General features: G+C 37.9%; 1 protein-coding gene and 1 long non-coding RNA gene across 2 annotated transcripts in view; one reads left to right on the top strand and one right to left on the bottom strand.

The window, feature by feature from the left end:
• The first annotated feature begins 156 nt into the window (after positions 1-156).
• Positions 157-3,157, top strand: LOC110741789. The gene is made up of 2 exons (XR_002518662.2): positions 157-962; positions 1,107-3,157. It is a non-coding gene; the product is annotated as an uncharacterized LOC110741789 (long non-coding RNA).
• The window catches only part of DSG3 (desmoglein 3), a 32,048-nt gene continuing 16,319 nt past the window's right edge, over positions 2,334-18,062 (bottom strand). Inside the window, exons 9-16 of the mRNA XM_003914270.5 lie at positions 16,406-16,677; positions 15,305-15,444; positions 13,985-14,209; positions 11,381-11,641; positions 8,338-8,477; positions 7,957-8,020; positions 6,339-6,622; positions 2,334-5,082 (exon numbers count right to left, since the gene is read on the bottom strand). Of these exons, the coding sequence (XP_003914319.2) occupies positions 4,468-5,082; positions 6,339-6,622; positions 7,957-8,020; positions 8,338-8,477; positions 11,381-11,641; positions 13,985-14,209; positions 15,305-15,444; positions 16,406-16,677 (2,001 nt within the window). The 3' untranslated portion in view covers positions 2,334-4,467. The remainder of the gene's footprint in view (positions 5,083-6,338; positions 6,623-7,956; positions 8,021-8,337; positions 8,478-11,380; positions 11,642-13,984; positions 14,210-15,304; positions 15,445-16,405; positions 16,678-18,062) is intronic.

Here is an 18,062-nt window from a genome sequence, read left to right as displayed (position 1 = left end):
ATCATTTCATATCTGGATACATTTCATACAACCTCTTCTAAATAGTGTTTTATCAAAGTAATTCTTAGGGAGTTTACTGAGAAAGAGATTCCAGGTAGTTTTTTTCAGTACTTACATCAGTTATAATTGTATAAAATTGCATTTTAATTTTGTATTAAAATACAAAAATTGTAATTTAAATTCAGCTAAATACTTGTTTCTGCAATTTAGGCTTTTGGCTCATTCTTATTAGTTATTGGTTGTGGAAGAGACCTGGTCACTGACCCCTGAAAGGAAAACCTCCGCATGTACTTCAAAATAGCAGCAAATCATGTATTAGCATTCTCTCTCTGTCTCTCTCTCTCTCTGTCACTCTCTCTCTCTCCTTCCCACACACACATATGCCTACATTATATTACTTCTTTAATCTTTAAAATTACATCTAGATTTCTAATTCTTTTTATAATTTTCACTTTCTTTGTATTCTTTTTAATTTTTAATGTTCTACTCAAGTCTTAGACTGGAAGTGAACAGATTATTCTGAGAGTAATAGTTATTATTTCCGGACAACTATTTATCAACTTTCACATTTGTGCCACTTATTGTGCAACCTTGAGAAGGTTACTTTGCTTCTCTGAGTCTCTGTTTCCATGCCTGTAATCTAAGGATTACTCTAGAATTGAATTAGAGTATGTAGCTCTCTTGACCACTTGGTAACCTTCACTAATGTCTCTTTTCTTCTTGCTCTGATAACCGTATCCATTTGTACTTGTTCTTCAGACCTTATCCTCTTGAGTTTTAATTATATCTCTATTGTGTCTACATTTTTTTGTTTTGTATTTGTAAAAATGAGTCAAACTGTAGAAGAAAAAGGAAGTAAAGACACCAATCAGACAACAGCCTGATGTCTTTGGCCACGGAGGTAATCTCAGCACACTCTGGACAGCAAAGCAAGAGGAGTCTCAGCGTTCATCATGGAAAACGTCTGTGGTTTCTGGCTTCTGGAATTTAAATGATTTTTTATCTTCTTGTCTTATCAATCATCCCCTGTACATAAAACCATCTAAGACTATGTTATTGAACACTGTTAAACCGTATAATCTCTAATTCAGTATTCCTCTTTGTAGACCCAGAAGAAGATACGAGACAACATGGAAATGCAAGAACAAGAAGGATTCTTAACTTTTAATTGTTTCTAAATTGTTAGTTGCATTGAAACTAGTCAGTCGAACGTGTTCCATTCACACTCTTACCTCATGTATGAAGGTCCTCAAGTTAAATTAACCAATTTTGTCACTTTTGTTCCTTGAACTTTCTATGAATAGAAGAAGCTAGTAATATTTTTGGATTTTATCTACATGACTTTCATTTTCCTGGAATTGATTTGAAACATTTGAGTTAAGCCAACTACCATTCTTTACTCAATATTTGCTTTAATCCATTTTTTTTTCTCCCTATACTCCATGTCCAAACCTCATTATCCATATTTAAGGAGGAAGGTCAGCCAGAAGAAAGTTCTGAAGCATCGGAGGGACTTATTCTGTGGCATCTTTTAAAAGGAGGCCTATGGACTTTAGCATTTACGGAAAAACAGTTCCACTTCTGGGGCTGATGGCTTTCACCAGTGACATGGTACATGTTTTTCATCAGGCTAGATTGTAAACATTACTTTATCTTTATTCCAACTTTTCTCTCCAAGTCATCTTAGAATGTCACAACTTTTGAATGTCACAACAATGATCTCTCAGTTACCCAAGAGACAATTGCAACTTCCAAAATAAACAGCAAATGACTTAAAGCATCCAGTTAGTAAAGGCCCTCTGCCCTGACCTCATCCAACACTTTCTCCTGTACTATGTCCACCTGGAGTCATCCTGAATCTCAAGATCCTTCCTTCCTGCCTGGAAGATGCAGAAAAGGAATCAGCTAGAAAAAATCGTTAAAATACTGATAAAAATACATATGTGAGTCATTTTATATCAGGGGTCCCCAACCCCTCCCCCACCCCCACCCCCAACAGTACCTGGCTGTGGCCTGTTAGGAACCAGGCCGTAGCAGGATGTGAGCTGCGGGCAAGTGAGCAATCCAGCTTGAGCTCTGCCTCCTGTCTGATCAGCAGTGGCATTAGATTCTCACAGGAGCGTGAACCCTATTGTCAACTGCGCGTATGCAGGATCTAGGTTGCCTGCTTCTTATGATAATACCTGATGATCTGAGGTGGAATAGTTTCATCCTGAAACCATCCCTGCCGCCGTCTGTGGAAAAATCGTCTTCCACAAAAGTGGTTCCTGGTGCTGGAAGGGTTGGGGACTGCTGTTTTATAATCATATTTCTTAATAACTATTAATATAGAGAGTAGTTCATTTTTTACTTATAAATTTATTGCTGGTTTTATTATAACAACGTTACACTGTTTATGGTTTAATACATATGGTTCAAAATGTATAATACATCAAGTAGTAAAGTTTTAAAATTTTCTGCTTAAAACAAGTTTTGTATAAAAAATGCAGATACATTTTACATGGCAAATCAATTTTTAAGTCATCCTAAAGGCTGATTTTTTTTGAAATTTAAAAACATTTAATTTCAATTTCTCTCTTATATAAGCTTTATTACTATAGCATGATTTCCTCTGCAGTTTAACAATGCAGCAAAATTCCCATTTCATGGTAAATTGGGTTTTAAGAGGCAAGGTTAAAATGCTTGGAGGATCCTGAATACACCTTTGAACTTCCAATAGGGGTTATGGTTGTTAATTTAACCCTCATGCATAAGCAGAGGCACAAGTTAGCTGCATGTGCTCTAGACCCCAGAGCGAGCCAACATTGAGAAAGCAAAGAGCGGCAGCAGGAAGAGCAATGAAACCTCCTCAGGACTTACCGGGCTGCTGCACAGGATCTAGCTTCTCTCCCGTAAGACGGGCGCATTGAAAGCCTTGTTGCAGCAGCACCGCCGTCTGTGGAAGCACAGGCTGCCTCACTTCTCCAGCTGCTCTAGCACCTGCCTTCCTGGTAGTCAGGGTACCAGGGAGAGGGAGGAGCACCAGGGTGGGGAATATTTAGGGGACCTCTTTCTTTCAGGACCACACCCTTCTAGGTGAAAGCACAAACACTTGATTACTTTGCATTCCACCTGCAAAAACAAATTTAGGTTTTGAATATGGCAAAAAAAGAAGAAAGGAAAATATAAAACTCTGTATTTTATATACAATAAGGAATCATGGAGGTTGATAATGATCTTGTGATCAGCTAAAACAATATCAGTAAGCACGTGAGGTAGGGTGCTCTCTATGGGCAAAAGGGCGAATATCTTGAATGACCAGAAATGACTCGAAGAGCTGCATTACTATCATGGTAGCATGCATGAAGTAATACATCTAAACCTTTGCTAAGCTAACATTATTACTCTCAAGCTTTATTACCCTCAAGCCTTAAATGGCTGTAGCTGTTTAATTTAAAAGCAAGGCTTAAAAAAATAGAGGTTACTCATAAGTGCCTTTCCATATCCCTTTTTGACTTGAAAATTATTTCACCAACTTCTTTTCTGAAATGCTGCTTATAATGCATATTCACAGATTGCCCCATGTGTTATTCTAGTCATTGGCCCTTTTTTCTTATAAAAAAGGCCATGTTTTGTATTCCTACAAAATCTGCAGACATTGTTAACATAATACACGTCATTATACATCATATGTATGCTACATCTATTCACTGACATTTAAAAAATAAGGAGCTATTTTCAAAGACTAACACAGGATCTGTTACTGAGACGTGTGTAGGAAGGAGCTCAATGTAAAATATTTTCTTTGCATAGATCCTTTCAAAGTGATTAAAACACGCAAAATATTATTTATACTAAACTTTCTTAAATGTTCTATGATATTTCTATTTCAAAATTCTCTTATTGTGAGAATATGTGAAATATAGATGTAGCAAATTTAATGCATAAGCTTATACCCCTTAGCTTGAGGAAAAGACCCATGTATGGCCTCCCAGCACCAAAAAGATGGAAGAACCTCTACTGCAACTATTTCCCTTTCTCCAAGCAGCTCAAAATGCTTTAGCAAATACCTTGTGATTCTTACATCATTATCAATGATATAAGAAAAGGCAACGGAGATAAGAACCAGCGCTCCTGCTTAATCCACTAAACCACATTGCATTTTAAAATGATAAACACCTTCCTTTGGCAGTGGAAAAATAGAAGCTTAAGAATGTTTAGGAAAATTTCCTGGCGAATATGATCTTAAGGGTTTTGAAAAACTTTAAGATTTACTACAATTTGAATAGTACTTGAGAATTAGGAGTGACAACATAATCGCTTTTGGGGTATGAACCCAAACATTTAATTTATAATCGTGATCAGTTTATGAGAGAAGCTAGTAAGTGCCAAATTATTAGCCCAATACAGTGAGCTTTGCTATGCTATTTTGAATAATTTAGTCCAAAGATCCAGATTTGGTTAGTGTGCTATTCCAGCTCATTCTAGTCATATTAGACGGGAGCAAGGATCCTCTGTACAGAGCATAGTGTGTGACTCTCGTAGCTGCGTTGGGCCAGCTAGGTTGCCAGGAACACTGGAAATGGGACAGATCACCCTTTCTGTCACTATCACATTTTGCGTGAGAAGTGGATCAAAGCCTGCAGTGGAAGGTTGCACAAGGGAACCAGAAGCCGAGTAAGTCTCCGTTACCAAATAGTTACCATGCTGCAGAGGGTCAGGGATGGAAACAGCTGGCTGGACAGACCCAGAGGCGGACAAAGCAGAAGCTCCTTGACCTCCTGACAAAGTCTGGCACTTAATAAATCCTGACTGCTGGACTTCTGTGGAACGGCCACAGGATTCAATCCCATAACCACTGTCTTTAGAGGGTGGCTGAACTTGTTTGCCTTCACCATCAACACCGAGGCTTATCTCTGCAAGTTTTTTAAATTTCGGGCCAAGTGAGTCCAAGAAGCTGTCATCCAGGTCATCAGCAATAAAACTGCAACAACCCACGGAGCCCACAGGAGAACCAGTAGCATCTGCGCCTTCATTATCATAGATCAACAAGCAGTCATTTGCTTCCTGGCCATCGTCTTCCTCCGCACAGGCAAACGCTTTCTAAGACAGAGAAAAAGTGGGAAAAAAATGAATTTTAAGAAAGAGTCAATTGAACAATATAATACTGTTTGTAGAACTCATTTGGATTATGAATACCCAAATTAGGTAATCCATATAAGTAAAGGACACTGTGTACTAACAATCTTGTTCAAAAAATTATCTGGTGTTTGGACAAAAGTATGGTTGACATTCCCTCAAAATTGGGCTAGAACCTTTGTCTAGATTCTACAAACCTTGTGGGAGCCTGACCTGTGGCTGTAACACACATCCCACCTAGAAATATCCCAAGAATCCTCATCTCAAACAATCCCTCCCTTTCTCCCCTTCCCCGCAGTCTTTCTTCAAACACAATATCACTCTTTTTCTGCTTGGATACTAGGTCAAACCTTGGCACTTACCAGTATCAATACCAAAACTCAATGTGAGATCCATTCTAACCATGCCTGTCTACCCACTAATCTTTGGTTATCAAATGAGAGGCAAGCATCCTACTTTTCAAAGTCTTGTCTGTTTTGTACCCATGTTCCTTTTCTGTTCTATGCTTCCTGACATGTCATTCCTCCCATCACTGATCTTCCATCCTGTTCTTTTTGCCTCCCCTTTTTTGGGGGTCATTAATTCAGTGGTTCTTCAACTTTTTTAGACCGAGACTCTTTTGATAATGTGAATACTATACCACTCTCTCAGGAAAATATACACACGGGTATTTGGATATCCTTTATGATATAGGAAATACAAAGTGAACTGATTTGTATTCCTAAAGAAGATGCTGGAAATTCTCATATAAAAGAGATTTGCCCTCAGTTGTTTGTTCAGTTGGAGGAATGAGATGCTACTTGCTATATGCTTTCATGTTGTGGTTATCTACTCATTCTTCTTTTATTATTAATTTGTTTATTTTAGAGACGAAGTCTCACTCTGTTACCCAGGCTGGAGTGTAGTGGTGCCATCATAGCTCACTACAGCCTCTACCTCCTGGGGGCAAGCAATCCTCCCACCTCAGCCTCCCGAGTAGCTGGGACTGCAGGCATGTACCACTATGCTTGGCTCCCATTCTTCTTTTCATCAGTGATCCAATTTTGACAGCTACCTTAGGTTATCTGTATTATTTTGGCAAAAAAACTAACAAACCACTTTTTTCTTACATTTTAACAAGCTGTAAATAAAAAGAACCACAAAACTGAAGTATATAATAAAATAAAAAGATCTCTAATGTAAATAAGATAACCAAGAAACAAAATTTTTCATCAAATTACCTGAGAAAAGTAGGAGTCCAGAAAATTCATGCTTATTGCCCCTTCAGCATAGTCCTTATTGGTTCCTCCAGTGGAATGCCTTGTTCTCATGGTTCCAGACTGCCCTGAGGAACAGATGCCAACTCCAGTGACTGCTCCGAATCCTGAAGCAGCCGCTGACACTGTCCCTGTTGCAAAGCCTGCAGCACCTCCGGATTCAGTGGCTGCCCCAAGCTTAGTGGTCATTTCCATTCCCGAAGTGCCTTCCACCGCTGTCCCTCTGGCATACGTACTTGTACAAACTTCTAAAAACAAGGGAGAACATTCTGTAATATCTTATGCTGTTATTTGTTGCGTTTTTATAGAACGGGTCTTGGGTGTCTATAAGCAGTCACCACGTAAAGCAAGTAAGTGGGAGAAAATACAATTATATGACTAGAGATGATAACATCCCACAGTGTGTTAAGTGAGAGTCATAAAGGGGGGCATATAAGTGGGTGAAAAAGCTCTACAAATATACTAATTTTAAAAATGTACAAAGAAATAAGATTTTCAGTGACAACAGCCAGAAATAGAAAAGACAGGCTATTTAGTACCCAGCTATGGGAAGCTTCTAATGCAATGCTTGTATGTTTTAATGAAAAAACATTATAATTCAGCAGTCATATGAGCTCAGTATGGAAACCAAAGAGGAAACATACATAATGTAATCATGCAAGTTAGCATGTCTTGGTACCTAAAGAGAATTTAATAAATCACGACTATTCAGCCTGTTACCTTTACATTATGCTTTCATGGAAAGTTATTTTTTCTAGATAATTCTTTATATAGCTCTTGCTATGTAATTCTAATGGGAAAAGCAGGTGAGGATTGGAGCATCTGATAAAGGAAGACAGTTACATATTTGGGGAAATCTCATGTGGATTGTGCAGGATGGACACTTGAAAACAATCTAAGTATGGAATTAAGCAAAACTTTAATATTAGGCATTATTATTGTTCTTTTAGTTCACTGAGTAGTTGTGGCACTCAGATAATATTAATGAAATAGCCACTTGATAAAACCAAAGAAATAAACAAATTCACCTGTATGACCTGTATGACAACATAAGTGACCGTGTCCTATTATGACTGAATGAAGGAATTAGTGATTGAACTGAAATCAGGATACTGTTAGTTCTGGGGAAGGAAGAAGGAGAACAGGATTGAGGATGTGCACACGAGACTTTAACTGAAAATGTGACCAATGTTTGGAATAGACAAAGTTGGGTGGTAGATACATAGATGTTTGTTATATTTTCCCTTACATTTTTCTATATGTGTGAAGTCTTTCCTAATTAAAAAACTAGTAATTGATTGAGAACTATACTTCACTAAAGTTTGGAAAAAGTATAACAAATCTTTAGATATTGAAAATGGTGGCATCAATGGATAAATTAATTTATTGAAGCCAGACATGTCAGGGAATTGACTAATATAAGAATATTAAAACAACTTTTCTCCATTTCAGTGGTAACAGCTCCTGACATGTGCACACAGATGAAATTATTAAGAAGATAATTTTAATTTTAACCACTTCTTATTTTTGAATATCTCTCACTTAACTCACCATTGCTTTCAAATATTTTATGTCCACTTACCAGAACTTTCCATGAAATCGGCTCCATTGGCTGTTATAGGAGGCACACAAATATTTGTGATTTCCTGCAAACCATGTGAAAAATAAATTAATTTAAAAGTGCGCTAGATTTCAGAACAATATAGTGACATGTGGCCCCTTGCAAATTTGCAAATGATAACATTACAACAAGTGCAAATTCTTGCAGGGATAACCATTTTTATGATTTTGACATCTGAAGAGCTAAAATCCTAAAAGCCTGCATCTATTCAGCACTGACTCTCAAACTGAAGGTCAAGAAATCTCTTATTTTTATGTCTCTTTGCCTCTTTTCCTATCTCAATGTAAATCAAACATTTTTTCTATTTAATTGAAATAAATAATTTATGAACTGGATGTTTACCTTGTCTTCAGGATGGGCTCCTTCAATTCCCCACTGATGAATTGTTCCTTCTGAGCCATCAGGAACTGGGATAAAACCACCTGTCACTCCCCCAGTAGAACCTGCCCCACAGTCACAGGTCAACAGCAGAAGGGGGGCCACTAATGGAAAACAAAACAAAACATCAGAACACTTGACTAATTTAGGAACTATTTAACATGACAATTGTCAGAAATGTTACAAAGAAAATACAGTATCTTAAATACTTGTAGAAAATTCCTAATGAAAGCCAAAATTAGTTTCTACAAATGAAACTTGGTACAGTAAGCACACTAAAATTTCATGTGATTATGAAATTGAAGGAGACAGATCAGATCATTTCTTTTTTTTTTTTTTTTTTTGGTATGTTGTCTTAAGATAGGCACTGATGTATGGTGAAAGTGGCTGTTTGGCTCCTCAATCCTTTTCTTTTATATGTTTTTATGATTATTGCATTTATTTGCACATTTGGGGCTATGTGTATTGTGTCAGGTGAATACACAGATAAATATATGACCAGAATGGTCCAGATTTTAGGTGGGCACAATGGTGTTTTGGCAATCTAGTCTCTAATTATCTCTTAGTAAACAGTAATTAACCAGAAAACTCCCTCAGTAACTAGAGTGATAACCTAATAAATGGCTATCAATGCATTCTTAATTGTGATTTAAGAATTTCTTAGTTGTGGCTTGAGCTTGGCGGGCTCTTCTGGCAGTGTAAATATCTTTCTGTGCACATCCGTGCCAATAAAGATTAACGTCATACTCATGTTGACTGACCAAGAGTGAAATACTTTTTCTTGAAAGCAGGTGTTTCCTATACTTTGTTGTCAGTGGCCCTACTGCCACCTCTGCCCTGCCAAGGCCACCTGAATCCTAATGTTTCAACTCTCTTCACTTAGAGGCAGCTTAGTGAGGGGTTTAAGCACACAGCCTCTGGAGTCAGATTCTAGGGTTTAAATTTTGGCTGTACCACTTAACAGCTATGTAATGTTGGGCATGTGATATCATCTTTCTTTGCTCAGTTAACTCATCCATAAAATGGGGCAATAAATAGTATCTACATCATAGGTTGTTGTGAGGATTGAATTAATATAGGTAAAGGCCCCACTCGTTAATACTATTGCATTAGGGTTTATGTTTCAACATATGAATTTTTTTGGGGGGGACACACACATTCAGACTATAGCAATTCATCTCCCAGTCCTCTCCAGGGGCCACTGTAATGCACTGCACACTTGTCCTTTCTTTTCCAGTCTCATGTCACAGCTCTGAATTTGACCTGCATCATCTCTTTCGAACTCTTACAATGACCTCTTAAGTGTTCTTTCCTTTCTAATTTACCGTACACACTGTTGCCAGGGTTGTCTTTCTAAAATACAAATATGATCATGTTAGTCTTTTATTCAAATGCTTTTAGCAGCTCCTCTTTCTCATAGGATAAAGCACAAACACCACAGCATGTGTATGCAGGCCTTTCAAATTAGTCCCAATGCATTCTCTGTTTCTCCTTCACTTTCCACAATTTCCCCATGTTTTAGCCTTCCAAGGCTGTATGATTCCTAAAACAGAAAATATTAAGTGTTTTCTGGCCTTGGCTGATGCTGTCAATTTTTGGAAATGCCTTTTCCATTTTTTATACTGATTATATCCTAATCATTCTTCAAGGCTCAATTGAATTAAGCCTCTATTCCGTAAAATCTTCTGTAATTACCCCTTTGTAGTAATTTCTATTATAGCTTTATCATGGTATTTTTTTCCCCTATAGTTAGATATGCATGAAAACCAAAATCAAGTTTCCTTTTCAGCTAGAAGCTAGCATAGTGATTCACATAGAGGTACTTAAAATTTTTTGATTCTTCTACTCGATTAATATGATATCGAAAAACCAAATCTCTGAGTGTCAATTTCAGCTCTTAAACTAAATGGTATATAATAACTTTAGAATAGTAAATGCTTTTGGAGAATAAGGAAGGGAAAAACATAGCATGTGTGGCAATTAGCTGTTATCTATAGCAATTTATTTCTTTTCAAAACAGACTTGAAAAATATTGCAAAACATTAATATCTGTTCAGTTGAAGTGATGGTTATACATGTAGTTGTCTACACATTTTCTCTACTTTTTGTGGTTTTAAAATTAATAATCATAAAATTAATTTTAACTCTAAAAGTCTGTGATTTTTATAATAAATTAAGAACGTGTGAATTTAGCAAGGATTTCTCTTGTTTATACAAGAATTAGTCAGGAAGTTCTTTTAAATAGCACCCTCTTACAATCAAAATACTACTTGATTTACAAGATTTTGATTCAAATACAACTTTTCAGAAACCTATCTATTGAATAAATTTTACCTTTATTGAAAAAGGATACTTATGCATAGTTTTCTAAATGTGTTTAATAAACTTAGTCATATTAAATGTGAAGGTCTTAAAGGGGATGCGTATTCAGATGGTAATCTATTTTGAGGAAATGCTAGATGAAGCAATAACTTCTCAGAACCTATGCTATCTTAATAGCATATGATGTTAATATTAACATCATTAATAACATATGATGTTAATATTAGCATCATATGCTATTAATTAATATTAGCCTATGATACCCTATTTGTATTTCCCTAAGTTTGACTAGTGTTCTCTTTTTATCTTAGAATCTCATGAGATGAAATGAATATGGAGAAAACATCTTAGAAAGTGTCACACTCATGGATAAAGCCATAATTTTGACCATGAACATTACTAACAGTGTATAGAAAGTCTTCATGATTCGCTTTTCTCTTGATTAACTCGTGCTGTCTTCTAAATGTCTGACATATATAACTTGTGTTGCTATATTAATATAGACTGTTAGCAAGTGACATGTTACACATTTCAGATTCTTTCTGAAAATGCCATTTCCCCCTAGCTTTACCTATAAAACATCAGAGAATGTTCTTTCCCCGTTGCACAGATGAGCAGGGTAGCATGGAGGCCTTTGCAAATGAGGACACCCCATCCAACAGAGAATGAAACATTGGCTACTCACACAGCAGCAGCAGGAGTCCAAGGAGCAGCAGGCCGATGGCGGCAGGCCCCAGCCTCCCTGAGGGCGGCCTGCCGTATCTGGTCCCAGGCCATGTGGTTGGGTAAGAAGTTCCACAGACGCCCCTGTTGTCACACTGACAGACTTCCAGTGTCAAGCTGCCTGGCATCTCACACCGATTGTTCTGAGTGTCTGTAAGTACCAGGGAGATGTGGTATACTCCAGGAGCTATCTGTTCCTGGGCTCTGAGGAGGGCCGAGGTAGCTGTAGAGAAAGAATCATGCAAACCAACAGTGGGACGAGGCGTCTTTTCAGTCTGTTTTGTGTTGCTATAACAGAATGTCACAGACTGGATAATTCATAAAGAAAATACATTTATTTCTCACAGTTCTGAAAGCTGGGAAGTTCAATATCAAGGTGTCAGAATCTGATAAAGGCCTTTGAACTTCATCATCCCATGGTGGAAGGCAGAAGGACAAGAGAGCAGGAGAGCAAGTGGGGGCTGAACTCACCCTTAAAACAACTCACTCTTACTGTAATGAACCCACTCCCATGGTAACACCATTAATCCATGCATGAGGACAGAGACTTCATGACCTCATTGCATCTTACAGGTCTCACCTCTCAACACTGTTGCAGTGGGGATTAAGTTTTCAACACACGAGCTTTGGAAGACCTGTTCCAACCGCAGCAGTGTCTTACGCTCTAACTACTTATTTTCATTAGCAGAGTTAGAATTGCCACAAACAGTAGGGTTGATAATAGAGAGAGGTTTGAGCAGTGATGAGGGCTATAATGGGTTCAAGTGGGTAAATCTGTCTATACCTGCCTCCTTGTCCTCTCTGCTGCAGGTAGGCCCATTATCCTCCCCCATGAAACTCAGTTCTACTCTGCTTTTCCCACTAAAGAAGATGGGCAGCATCATTTAGAGTCAGGCACTCCTCTTCTGGGGCTTAACCACTCTCTTGTATGTCTGCACCCATCCTTGGACTTGTGTGGCCCTCTGAGTGTGTATGTGTTCCTGACTCTGTGTTCTTGTGTTTCACTTATCAAGACTTTCAACTTTAGCTGCTACTACCTCAACTGCTCTTCCCAGTTCTTAGACCATGAGCTGCAGGTCTATGATATGGGATTTCCTTGTGGTGATGGCCTATTGCCTATCTGAGTCCTGAGAATAGACTGTTTTCTATCTCCCATTGCTATGTTGCCTTTTTTTAAGTGGACCCCACAACAGTTCCTGTAAGGTTCAGTATTGCATTTCTTGAATCCTTTCTGATCCCACCATACCCTTTGACATTGTGCCTTGCCCACCTAGTCTAATCACTGTTGCCTTGCCCAGTCACACTTGGGCAGGTGTGTCTTGTGCCACATCCTGGCCCTCTCTGATCTTTTTTTGGCAGCCTCTTCATTGGTCACGTATCCAGTAAACTCATTTGGAGCAAAATGCTACATGCACAGTTTGGAGATAGATCTTTATGCCAGAAGTGTGAGGACCCAAGGGAAGATGACCATGGAGACCAAGATCCTTTTGGTAACTCTGGCAGTGGCTGCTACTTAGGACTGAAGGGCATGCTTTAACAGCATGTACATTCATGAAAGGAAGCAAGGCTGGTTCAGAAAGGAGTTAGGGAAAAGTGAGTTTACTAAGGGTTTGAAGTGATCCCATCATCACTATAAAATCCAGAAAGGACAGAAACTTTTAGGAAGTCTAATGTCTATTTCTATGACACTTCTGGAAAGCACAAACAATGTAAAATAAGTATGATAAAGGTTAGGAAAGAGAAAGAATGAATTAGTTCCTCCCTGTTGGATAAAGGGTTTGCAAATTTCAGTCCACTATGCTCTCAAGGTTCCTGACTAGTGACAGTGTAAGTGGCACTCCCTGTGAGCCTTGAGCAGGCTGACTTCTTCATGCTACATGTCTGCTCATAGACTGCTCCATTAGAATAAGTTTATGTATTTAGTATTTAGAGATCTAAACAGCTCTGTGATAAATAGATATCTGACTTTTTTTTTTGAGATGGAGTTTTCACTCTGGTTGCCCAGACTGGAGTGCAGTGGCACAATCTCAGCTCACTGCAATCTCTGCCTCCTGGGTTCAAGTGATTCTTCTGCCTCAGTCTCCTGAGTAGCTGGGATTACACACATGCGCCACCACACCTAGCTAATTTTTGTATTTTTAGTAGAAATGGAGTTTCACCATGTTGGCCAGGCTGGTCTCGAACTCCTCACCTCAGGTGATCGTCTCACCTTGGCCTCCCAAAGTACTGGGATTACGGGCATGAGCCACCATGCCCCACCTAGATGCCTGACTCTAATCTTTTTTTGGGGTGCACTATGGAAGTAGAAATAAACAGATTTAAAATGTTAAAATATCAAATGAACCCTAAAAAGGATTCAAAATAAAATATTGAATGGTGCTAACAGCATATCATTCCTTTTCTCTTCTGAAAAGAGAAATAATTCACAAGGCTACAACCACATCTTCATTGCAAAGAATTTTTCAAGTTACTTTTGGAAGGACCTGCTCTTAAATGATCTTCCTTATCCTTCTGGAAATATAAAGGAGCAGTTTGCATTTGTAGAAGCAACTTTACTGTTACTCACCATTGAGGGTTGTGATACTCCATATAGCAGGCAACTTCACAGGTTGATCTTCCAGTGCAAATGTATAGGGGCCAGTGTATCTATTATTCAGAGTTCTAGCGGAGACAACCACGGAAGGAGAAGAACTGCAAATCGCATCTTTATCGAGGACAGCTGTTGGACAATTGTCACTGAAACCGGGTACTGTAACATATACCGTGCCTGTAGAAGTTCTACCTGTGTATTCTGTAAGAACAACGTTTTAGAGTTAAAGAAATGTATAGAACAAAGTTGTACAAAAAAGGAGAATCTTTACATTTCTCTTTTCTGCAGCCAACTTAGTGTGTCTTCTCATGAAATACTATATTATCCTCAGAAGTAAAAAAAGTCATCCTATTTCTGCATCTTGTAAAAAGCAAATTGAAATTTACCAAACAGGCTGATGTCTCCAATTATAATTAATTGAAAAATAATATAAGATACTTGAACCCAAGACCGGTAAGATGATGAATTCACCAATTTCAAATGAAATCAGCACAAAAATAATAACTTTCTTAAATGTGTTGATTTCACTTGTAATCAATGTGTGAAAGGTTTTTGCTTCTAAAGCACATATTTTTTATTTGGAATAAAAAATTATGTATTTTTATTACTGAAGATATAAAAGTTTATTAAATAAAAATTTTAAATGTTGAAAATAAAATATAATGAAGTAAAAATCTCTCTGTGGGGGCATTATAAGTCATTTCTGTTGTTACCCTTACTACTTTTTTTCCTGTTTTCCCAAATGGAAATATTTTTGATATTTTTTTTTTGGGGGGGGGTTATGTTTTTTATTACCTTCAACATAAATTAATTTTATACTTGGGGAAACACATACACTCAATGAATATTATTTTAAAACATTCTAGAAGAGGAAATTGCATTGTTCAATGATAAAAGTACATGAGGTTTCTATAGGTACCTCACTAAAGCACCTCACATTCAAGTTGAGCTTCCCTGATTTTTTTTTGTCTACGAATCCTCACCCATCCCCTCACACCCAGGGATTTCTGTTGGTCAAAAAATTTCTGCTTCAACCACTGCAAACCATAGGGACCTAACACAGAATTTGCTGGTTCAAACTCCACTGAGAAGTTGGAACTCTTAGTTTTCTCTCCTGGATTCAGTTGCCTCAGACTTGAGGCCCAATGCTCCTAAGATAATTCTCTCTCTAGTGGTAAAGATAATTCTCTCTCTCTAGTGGTAAAGATAATATGTTGAATAATCATAATCATCTATGCATAGAGAAACATCAATTACAATAACATTTCTCTAAAATGATTCAAATATTTTTCTTACCGTCTATGGCCAGAACCTCAGCTGTGATTGTTTGGTTAACTATGAAAGTGGAATCTCGGTCCATATTTTTGACAAATTTGATTTCAGCAGTTTTTGAATCAATCATTAGGTAACCACCATTGTTACGTCCCATGACATACCTGTTTCATAATATTAAAAAAAAATAGTTTTCTTTCAAATGTAGAATGTTACATATTTAATGAAAATGACTCATTTTATATTTAGTATATTCATATTTAATATATGTTGACATGGAAATATGCTTTTATAAAAAGCAACAGAAAATTAACATAGCATGGATGAGCCATATTTCATAATTCTTTTTTTTGAGATGGAGTTTTGCTCTTGTTGCCCAGGCTGCAGTGCAATGGTGTGATCTCAGCTCACCACAACCTCTGCCTCCTGGGTTCAAATGATTCTCCTGCCTCAGCCTCCTGAGTAGCTGGGATTACAGGCGTGCACCACCATGCACAGCTAATTTTGTATTTTTAGTAGAGATGGGGTTTCTTCATGTTGGTCAGGCAGGTCTTGAACTCCTGACCTCAGGTGATCCGTCTACCTCGGCCTCCCAAAGTGCTGGGATTACAGGTGTGAGCCACTGTGCCAGGCCCATATTTCATAATTTTTAAGCATATATTAGCTGAGTTTTCCAACTCTGCTGTGCACAATAAAATAAAATACCTGTGTACTTGCTCCACATAATATAGCAATTATTTTGCATGGTGCCGTTATATTTTAGGCATATATGTCCTTGTATGTGCTGCTTTATATGATTAAAACATGTTCTTATGGTGCACTTCTACTCCTTTGTAAGACTCAACTGTAAGTTTCCATGAGACATGTTCCCAATTTCTGTTGATAGGCTAAGGCATTCTTCTCTTGGTTTCCACTGTAACTTATGCTTACGTTATCTTTGCTTCCAATACAGTTAGATGATCACCTAATGATTTAGCTAAATGTTACTTCTTGAGTTACCCAGTTTCTTGTTTTTATCAATGTCATATCTCTATTCTTGGTGCATGATAGTTTATGTGTTATGTTGTGATAGCTTATAGATTAAAACCTCATCAAGAAATAAGATATAAATAAAAATAGTCTTACCTGACATTTGAGGCAGCTTTGCCAGTGTCCTCATCGATGGCTTGATATGTTCCCAGGATATAATCCACCAATTTTTTGCTACTTATGCCTTTTTGCACAGTAAATGTCTTGGAAGCAGGACGGAATGCTATTCCTTCTCTTACATTTATTACGTGAATTGTGACTGGGGTTGACTGAACTCGGTATCGGGAGATTACTGATTGGTGAAATTCAGCTTTGTTTTTGACAGCAATACTAAGTTTCACATTTTGTAGTTGTTCATAATCTAGAGCCTGGAGAAAAAATAGAATTAGAAGGCAGTTTCACAAAAATATACTCCCGCAAACCCAGTAGATGATGACAGCACACTATGCAAGATGCTGTGAATGAATTCTTTTGTTTTTAAACAGCAAAACAGCCTCAGAAATTATTGTAATGTTGAGATAGAGAAAGCTTTCGAATTCTTAACTCATGAGACCTCAGTTTGGTACTGATTATTACAAAGCAGGGTACCTCTTTCAGACTAGCGAGACATCATCATAGTCTCTTTAGGCTATGAGGTGCAGTGGAAAGAACCCAGTGTTTGCTATGGTAACATAATTTGAATCCTGGTTCTGCTGCTTAATAGCTGTGTGACTCAGAGAACAATGTTTGGTTTCTCTGATCCTCACCTCTCTACTTCTCAAAAAAAAGCCTTACCTCATCAGGGTGTAGTGAGGACTGAACAAATCAAGCCCCCTAATACATTCTTATAACTGGCAGTTATGGTCATTTGCAGAATCTTCACTGGATTTATGTGCAATGGTGTCTTTCCTGACTTTAAAAAATCCTAGGTGGGAAAGGCAAACTATTTTCACAGTCTTGGTTGGCAAATAGGCCCCTGCAAAGCAGTGAGTGGGTGGCCCAGCAACTCTTTGTAGACCCATTTTCAGAAGGTCTTGCATGATAGCCATTTGTTTGATCCCCTTATTGAGGTGGCCCAAATCAAGGCCTGAGGAATCCCAGGATAACTTTTCTTCATTCACTAGTAAATTTTTTTTGAGAGTGATGAGATGAGAAAATGCTCATATTGGTTACACCTGTATATCACTAAAAGTGATTCAAGTAAGAGATCTGGATTTAAGTTTTAACTTTGCAATGACTGGCTTTGTGTGCTGAAGCATTTTCCAGTGAAACGGAAGAGAAAGATGTCTAAACAGGGAACTATAATACAAAGGGTAAGAGGCAAAAGAGATTATAGGGTCTGGGTGTGAAAGCAAAGGAATAATTTTACTTAGGAGGGCTATGAAGGGTTCCTGAGCGGTATTCATCTAAGCTGGGTGTTGAAGGATGCCGGGAAATTACCCAGGCATAGGTGAAAGCAGTTGCAGGCTGAATACAGATAGCAAATTGTCTTGTGAATTTCATCTTAAAGGGCTAGCAGCTAGCAACCCTGGCTGACCATAGAGTCATCTGAGGAGCCTTAAGGACCCACTGCTGCCTGGGCTTCTCCAATAGTTCCTACACTCTTACTGTCCGGGGAAAGTTGCAGGTGACTTGAGTTGGTAATTAGGGTTGAGGGCCAACTGCATAGCCAATGTAGAGCTAGGGATGGTTTTAAAGAGAAGAGTAAGGGATCCAAACTGTTTTTAAGAAAACTGTGGTGGCGAACTGGTAAGAATGAGGAGAACAAAGTCAA

The sequence above is a fragment of the Papio anubis genome, chromosome 19 (assembly GCF_008728515.1).
Source record: "Papio anubis isolate 15944 chromosome 19, Panubis1.0, whole genome shotgun sequence".
In the NCBI taxonomy this organism is placed as follows: Eukaryota; Metazoa; Chordata; class Mammalia; order Primates; family Cercopithecidae; genus Papio; species Papio anubis.
Note: the sequence above shows the minus strand (reverse complement) of the source record. Positions and strands in the feature narration are given on the sequence as shown.